Source organism: Aptenodytes forsteri, unplaced genomic scaffold (genome assembly GCF_000699145.1).
Source record: "Aptenodytes forsteri isolate BGI_AS27 unplaced genomic scaffold, ASM69914v1 Scaffold191, whole genome shotgun sequence".
NCBI classification, from domain to species: domain Eukaryota; kingdom Metazoa; phylum Chordata; class Aves; order Sphenisciformes; family Spheniscidae; genus Aptenodytes; species Aptenodytes forsteri.
Window position 1 is genome coordinate 1999047 of NW_008794630.1, and position 7753 is coordinate 2006799.

At 58.8% G+C, this 7753-nt stretch overlaps 1 protein-coding gene across 1 annotated transcript in view; it reads left to right on the forward strand.

Annotated features, from left to right (window-relative positions):
- Positions 1–3584: 3584 nt before the first annotated feature.
- The window catches only part of LOC103894132 (G-protein coupled receptor 12), a 6006-nt gene continuing 1837 nt past the window's right edge, over positions 3585–7753 (forward strand). The window contains exon 1 of the mRNA XM_009273455.1: positions 3585–3661. Coding sequence (XP_009271730.1) covers positions 3585–3661 — 77 coding nt within the window. The remainder of the gene's footprint in view (positions 3662–7753) is intronic.

A 7753-nucleotide genomic window follows, 5' to 3' on the forward strand; every position in this document is an offset into this window, starting at 1 on the left:
CCGTGTTGTTTCTGTTACTAATAATTTTAGGGGCAGCTGGGCATTTTTAGCTCTTTTTGGGCCCCACCCTGCTGGGCTGGGCAGGAGTCCGGCTCGGGCACGCAGGCAGCGGGAGGGCGGGGGGAGGCAGCGTCTCACGTGAGCCCATGGGGCTGCTCCTGGCGGCTCCCAGCACTTGGCTTTACTCGGTTATAACTCTCCCTAACTCAAGCTGAATTTTTTCCAAGCCAAGCGCTTGCTTTACACGAGTTATTTCACTTACCAGCGAGCAGCTGTGACCTTTTTCTGACAAAGTCCTAGCCCACCCCACATTTCAGACCAGGGCTCTGGATCCGGGCAATGAGATCCTCAGGCTAAGCCCAGGGAATGTGCCTGTGCTCGGGAGATGCTCAGGGGGGAGCCCGGCGCCGTGACTCCACATAGGATCCTGTTTAAATGTCAGAAGCCAGAGTTAAAAATCAATAATAGAGAGGACCGGCTGTGCTTGGGCGAGGGGGTGTCAGAGCTGCCTTTTTTCAAAGCTGAGAACTTGTTCCCCGGGTTTTATGAAACCCGACGTCCTTCGTCCTTCGCGGGAAAGGAACTGGAGAGGCTGGGGGGCCCTTTGTCCGGCTCGGGCACGCAGGCAGCGGGAGGGCGGGGGGAGGCAGCGTCTCACGTGAGCCCATGGGGCTGCTCCTGGCGGCTCCCAGCACTTGGCTTTACTCGGTTATAACTCTCCCTAACTCAAGCTGAATTTTTTCCAAGCCAAGCGCTTGCTTTACACGAGTTATTTCACTTACCAGCGAGCAGCTGTGACCTTTTTCTGACAAAGTCCTAGCCCACCCCACATTTCAGACCAGGGCTCTGGATCCGGGCAATGAGATCCTCAGGCTAAGCCCAGGGAATGTGCCTGTGCTCGGGAGATGCTCAGGGGGGAGCCCGGCGCCGTGACTCCACATAGGATCCTGTTTAAATGTCAGAAGCCAGAGTTAAAATCAATAAATAGAGAGGACCGGCTGTGCTTGGGCGAGGGGGTGTCAGAGCTGCCTTTTGCTCGACTTCAAAGCTGAGAACTTGTTCCCCGGGTTTTATGAAACCCGACGTCCTTCCTGCCCAGCGGGAAAGGAACTGGAGAGGCTGGAGGTCCTTTGAGCGCTGCCGCGGGGGGCTTTTCCCCGCTGGGTGGGCTGCCTAACACCCCCCCGTGCCGGCGCTTCGGGAGGGATCAGCATGGGGGTTTAGCGCTTGCAATGGAGCAACAAATCCATCCCCGCCAGCACGCGGTGGCTGCAGATTTCTTTCGGCGCTGATGTATCGCCGGCTGCAGGGCAGCCGACGGCTTTTCTTCATGGACCTGGGACCTTCCTGGTCCTCAGACCTGCGTCCCTGCCGGGGTTCAGGGGTTACGATGGGCCCAGCGCGGGCGCAGCGACCGAGCTCCTCTGGAGCAGCTCGCTCCAAGCCTGGCTTTGGAAAGGTCACGCTGGTGGCAGCAGGTGGCCGAGAGACCAGCAGGGAGGGAAGGCAGCCCTGCGCTCAGCTGCAGAAAGACTCCGGGGTTTCTTTTTTTTTAAGAATCTTTCTTATTTTGCCCCTTCCAAAGCCACAAAAAACCTTCCTTACCTCTGTGCCGTGTCAGGTAAATTAGGTTATTGTTAATTATTAATTATCACAATCATTTGCCTTAATATTTTGCCTTGCATCCTGCATGCTCCCAGTGTTCCCTACGGCTTGGTGAATCGCAGCGTAGGGGAAACACAGTCACTCCTGATGAGGTGGCCAGCCAGAGCACCAAATGCAGCCTGGGAGAAGGAGGAAAATACAGTGCAAAAGCCCTTTATTGCAGCAAAAACACCTTGCCCCAGAAGCCCTGCCCGCCAGAGCTGAGCTGACATATGGTGACACGGTGCGTGCCAGCAAAGGTGCTTCAAAACGTGTTCCTCTGGCTCAGGAAAGCGGTGGAGCTTGAGGACTTGGAGCAAAATCATGGAGGTGGGAATGATACCGCCGAAGGAAGGAGGAAAAAATCCTCCCCCTGGTTTGGCCTGAGTGTTTGGTGGGAATCGGGAGGAGAAGTCAGAGCAAGCCTTCAAATCACACAGGGCTGCTCCTTCCCTCCTGGCACAGCTTGGCATTGCCCCCGCTCATCCGACCTGGGGGGCTTGTCCCCGTGCACGTGCCGTTTGAGTCCTTACCCCATGCGTGCACCGGTGGGGTCCTGTCCCTGCGCAAGGGCAATGGGGTCCTGTCCCCGCGCAGGTGCCAGCGGGATGAAGGGACGCAGGCAGTCCTCGAGCAGGGCTGGCCCTGGGAGCCCGGACCTGCTGCCAGAGCGTGGCTGAGCCCGGCCCCAACGATGGGAACCCCAACAGCCTCCCGGGCCAAACCTGCTGATGTGTGAGCTGGGGTACAGTGTCCCTGCTGCGAACCGCCCCGCGTCCCCTTGGTGCCCGCACCCCTCTGAGGCTGCCGCTAGCTGGGTGAGCATTCACAGCAGCTGGATGTCTAATTGCCACCGTGCGGTGAGACACTGCGTCCCCACCATCCCCACACCAGACAACCCAGAGATACTTCATTTTGGTGCGGGAAGGTCTCGCAACATCTCTGCAGCACAGGGCAGGCTGGGACCTGTGTTCCCTGGTGCTGCAAAAGCCAACCATCCATCCGTAGCTCTCCAAGAGGTAAAAGTCAGGTTGCAACGGTGCTGTTGCAGGCAGGATGGCAGAAGTCACTTCTGCAAGCTGGGCCCTCGAACGGGTCCATTCCAGCTACCCGTGAGAGAGGTTTTTCAGCCAAATCAACTGTTTTTCAACAGAGCCGGATGATTTTATAAGCCGGACTCCTGCCTGCCTGCCTCCACCTCCTCCACTGCCTGGGTTTGACATCAGCACCTCAACCCCCAAACCCATCACGGAGCCCTGGTCCTTCCTCCTGCCGGGCTGGGAGGCTGGAGCACAGCAGCCGAAGCAGCGCCGGGAGAAGTCCCCGCTCTCCGACGGCAGCAGCGGTGAGAAAATGGCCTCATTTCCACCCCGTAGCCACAAAGATTATGCAAAGCCTTTGAATGTAGGACTTCACGCGCTCTCCAGCGGTGCGAGGGCCCCGATGACCCCGTTTTGGGGAGGCTGGTGGGCGCAGCGCGCTTGTTTGCCACCCTGATTAGTCAGCACTGCTAATTATAGCTGCGCTTTTCCTCCTTATAGCTCTTCAAGCACCGTTGGAGTAATAGGGAACAACAGAGGCACTGAAATAAGGCTGCATCCGCTCGCTGCGGAAAAGATGCCGGTATAAATACGGGGATGAATTTCCAGCGGTGCGGCTTTGCAGTCCTGCCTTGGGGGGTTTCAAGGCAATGCGCTCACGGGTTTGCGGGCTCGGCCATGGGATGCTCTGGCAGGAGCCGGAGCCAGGGTGGGAAAAGCTCGTGTGATGCAGGGAGGTAACGATGTTTCCCCAAGGAAAAGAAATAAAGCTGATTTTAATGCTTTTAGAGACAAAAATGATGGAGAATTGAATCACATCTATTTTATCAAATGTGCCTTAGGTATGGTTTTATTACAGCCCATGATGGATAGCTGAGGATGCCCAGATGGGCTCCCCGCATGGCCGCGGAGCCGGGCCAGCGCCTGCGGAAGCCCCCGGCATTACCAGCCGTCGGCGATGGCGTGGGGCTCGCCGCGTAGCCCAGGGGAACTAAACGCAGCTGCCCGCTGGCTCGGTTGCCTGTGGTTTTCAGGGCATTTCGGTTGCTGTTTGCAAAACCAACACACAGTGGCGAAAATGCTGCCAGTCCGTCCGCTGTTGCAGATTCTTGGCATCGTAGTTATTCCTCTTGGTGAGCTCTGTACCACCCGTTATGTCTGTTAAACAGCAGCCCTTGTGCAAACTTTGGTTACCAGGGGGCTCTGCCTTGGACGGCCAGGTCATTACCGACCGCCACCCCGTAACCCACCCAGGCGTTCGTTAGCTCCCTCTTAGGGCCACCTAATCACCACGAAGACCTGGCTATAGAAATAGCTGCAATGAAGCAAGTCAGAGACAGGGATAGAGATTCAGCGGCTCCCAAGTTCATCTCCTGCCCGCCAGGCAGCCACGTTGCCGGCCACTTGATTTTTAACCAAAAAAGCCCAGTTTCTAGGGCAGGATGAGACCCAGGTCAAGCCCTGCTGTGGGTTGGCAGCACCCCGCATCCCTGCGGGGCAGTGCCGGGGGAGGACCGTGCGTGGTGTTTAGCACTGATCTTCTTCCCAAGGGCCAAAAGCCAAGGAGGAAGATGAGAAATGAAGATGGGAAATGACAAGGGAAAGCCTTCTCCTTGCCGAACGGCGTTCCCAGGTGAGGCTGGTGGCCTCTCGCTGTGTGATTACAGCGCCAGGCTTTTGCTGGTGACTTTGATTAGCTTTGATTTTTACTCCTCGCTATTGAGTCTGTAATTTGAATATAGATAAAGCATACTTAATATATTGTCAGAATGTTCTTGCAGATATCCAGGGAGCTCAGGACATTATAATGCAACTATAAAAGGCAGATGCTCGAACGTTACAAATATGATGTGCGGTGGTGCATCCTCACAGATGCAACACCGCTTGCATTTGGGGCAGCTCTGGAGGCGGCGTGCCTTGGTTGAAAAATGGCCAGGGAATGTCATTTTTGTCACTCGGTGCCTTAAGGAAACCCCGAAACACCTGGGGTGCCCCAGCAGCCCCGGCTGCTCCGGCACAGACAATTTCCCCTTTCAGACAGACAGACAGACAGACATGCCGGCCCCTGCGTAGCTGCCGAATCCTGGCAGCCCCTCCACTGCCACACAGTGCCCAGCGCAGGCACCAGCACCGCTGAGAAGGTCTAGGGGCATCCTAAAATGGCTCCCAGCTAACAGGGAAATAATTGGGTACACAGTTGTGTGGCCGGCACATCGGATGGTTTATGTCCTCCTCGGCATGGGACCAAAGGCAGAGGAGGCTGGAGATGTGTCGGCACAGCCCTGAGACCTCTTTCAGCCCATGTTGCCACCCGGAGGAGAGACCCTCCCTGGGGACGCAGTCTCCACCGGCCAGCCCCGGGGCCACGATACCCAGGTGCGGGGCTGGTTTGTGCAGTGGGGCAGCAGCAGCAGCGTTTCAGCTGCTGAGGTTCGGCTGCCTGCAGGATCCGGGCAGAGGCCCGGCTGCGGCACGATGGAGAAGAGGAAAAGCTTCAGGTTTCTGCCAGTGCTTCCCGGCGTGCCGCCAGCCCGGCGCACCCCTTTGCACGCGGGGGGAGCACAGCCAGGCGGTGAAACCCCAAAAAAACCTCATCGGAGATGCGGAGCTGCTCCTCCCCGGGCTGTCGCAGGGGGGCAGGCAGCCCCGACTGCTGGGTGTGAAGTCCATTGTCATGAGTGCACGGAAAGGGGGCACCTCTCGAGTGGAGGGGGATAATACCTGCGGGGTCTGGTACTCGCTGCGGGACGCGGGGAAAGCAACCTGGGATTGCGCCAAACTTGCGGTGGGACGTTGAGGGGAGGAACTGAAGGTGGGGAAGGGAGGCAGCAGGGTGGTTTGGGCCTACTGGGGCCACCGTGGAGCCTGGGGGTCAACCGAGAGACCCGGGTGTTTGAGTCTGTCTCTGTGAGTGAGACTGCAGGAGGGGTTGGATGCTGAAGGGAGCGGGAGGTCCGAGCCAACCGCCAGCAAGACCACGGGGTTTGGGATCAGCTGAGACCCATTGGGGTGTGCGTGTCTGTGCAAGAGGCAGCTACAGATGAGAGGATCCAAGGGCCAGACTGGGGCAACTGGGGGTCTGAAGGCACTTACTGGAGGGATGCACACCGCGTCTGCGCGTGCCCATCCCTGCTCAGCCTCACCGCCGGCTGGACCTGGGGGCCCGGAGCTGCAGCAGCCTCCCCTCTGCCGGGTAGGGGATTCGGCAGCCCCCGGCAGATCTGGTAGTGACAGCAGGGCTGTCCCTGCTCAGACCTGTGGTTGCTCGTGGCCCGTCAGCCTGGCTGGGCTGAAGCTGCCCGCAGTCATCTCAGCCTGGGGGCCCTGGGTGAGCTGTGTCCCTGCAGAGCACCTCGCACGGCCGTCACATCCCCTCTGCCGCAACAGCTCAGTCCAGCCCGTCTTCTGCACCCACCTCCTGGCAGAGGCTGCTGCCGACGGGAGTCAATCAAAGCTCCTCACCCGCCTCCCCTTTCCCAGGCGGTGCGTAATTACTGGGAGCGGGAGCAAATTCATTCAGCTCTTCGCTCAGATTTCCTCCGCCCCTTTTCATGCTGCTCATGTCACTCGGCACACAACGGCGCTCAGTCACGCGGCTGGCGGCCCAGGTAGATGACGATTCAAGTCCCCTGGGACGGGGCTTGGCCTGATTAAGAACCCTGATGCTCCTAACTGGGACGATTGGGTTCAGCCAAAACCACCGATATTCACCTAAATATCTTTGCACATCAGGAGCTGGAAATCCTTCCCGGCATCGAGCTTGCTGCACTGCATAGCTACAGCCTGGAAGAGAGTGGGGGATGAAGGAGTAAAGCTGGAGTGTTATGAAACCAGTAGGAAAGGGGGGAGAAGGTGTAGCTGAAATATTGCCGATCCGGGAGCTGAGCATCCCTGCTTTGAAGATCCTGCTCCCTCTCTGAATCATGGAGCCATTTGTGGCTGGAAAAATAATCGTGTCTTTGGGATTTGTTCCTTTCCAGGCAGATACTTTCCCAAATAGTTGGGAAGGAAGCCATGGGGGTGGGTGGGTTCTGTGGTGCCGGAGGGGGGACAGACCTCCCACACCCCCTGGCCTCAGGCAGGTCCCCCCACGCTGGAGGGCGGGTGCCGGGCTGGGCAGCCCACGCGAAGCTCCCAGGTGTTGATCCTCTTCATCCCAGCTTTTACACCGGCTGGAGGGAAGCCCGTGCGGGGCAAAGGCTCTGGGGTGCGATGTCTCCCCCGCGGGGGGATGCATCTCCCCCAGCCTGGTTATACGGGGCCCCCCGAGGACCCCCAGCTGCTGGCTCCTGGGGCTGCAAGGGGACTGGTGCTGCCGTCCCTGGGCATTGCCCTTGAAGAGCGGGGCAGCCGAGCGATGCCACGCCGGATCAGCCCCCCTCCCTTCAGATCCCCGCATCCCTCGGCACAAGCGGTAAAAATAAACCTTGCCCGGCTGCCTTTGCGAGCCGCCGGGGCCTGGCTGGCGCCCAAGCTGCATCCGCAAAACGCAGGTGCGGAGGGCCCCGACCTTGGGGAGGTGCGTCGGGGTGGCGGGAGAGCTCATGAATGAACGGCGGGGCGGGTGCGTGCATGGGTGCGTGCGGGTGCCTGCGGGTGCGCGCACCCCCTCGTGCCTGCGGGTGTGGATGTGGATGGGGAGGAGGGAGCCAGCCTTCTTGTTATTCTGATCACAGCGGCTCTGATTCACAGACTTGGATCATGAATATAAGTGAAGACTTTGACGTCAGAGTTGAGATTTATCAGCAGATCCAATGGGGCAGGAATATTAAGTGCAAGTCGATGCCAGCTATCTGCCAACGTTATTAGCAATGCTCACCGAGGAATGAGGCTTAACACCAAGGGCTGGAAGGACTGGGAAGGAAAAAAATAAAAACGGGGGGAAGAAAGCTGATCCTCGAGCATTAAAGCCAGGTAAAACAACAACCCCCGGCGGTGGCGGCTGCCCCCCCGGGCTGGGCTGCATGCGGGAAGGGGCGATGCCGGCGGCGGGGGGCCAGCGGCAGGCAGCGGGCTGCGGGCAGAGACCCCCCCCGACCTTCACACCTCGGCTGCCCGGCCCGGGGCGG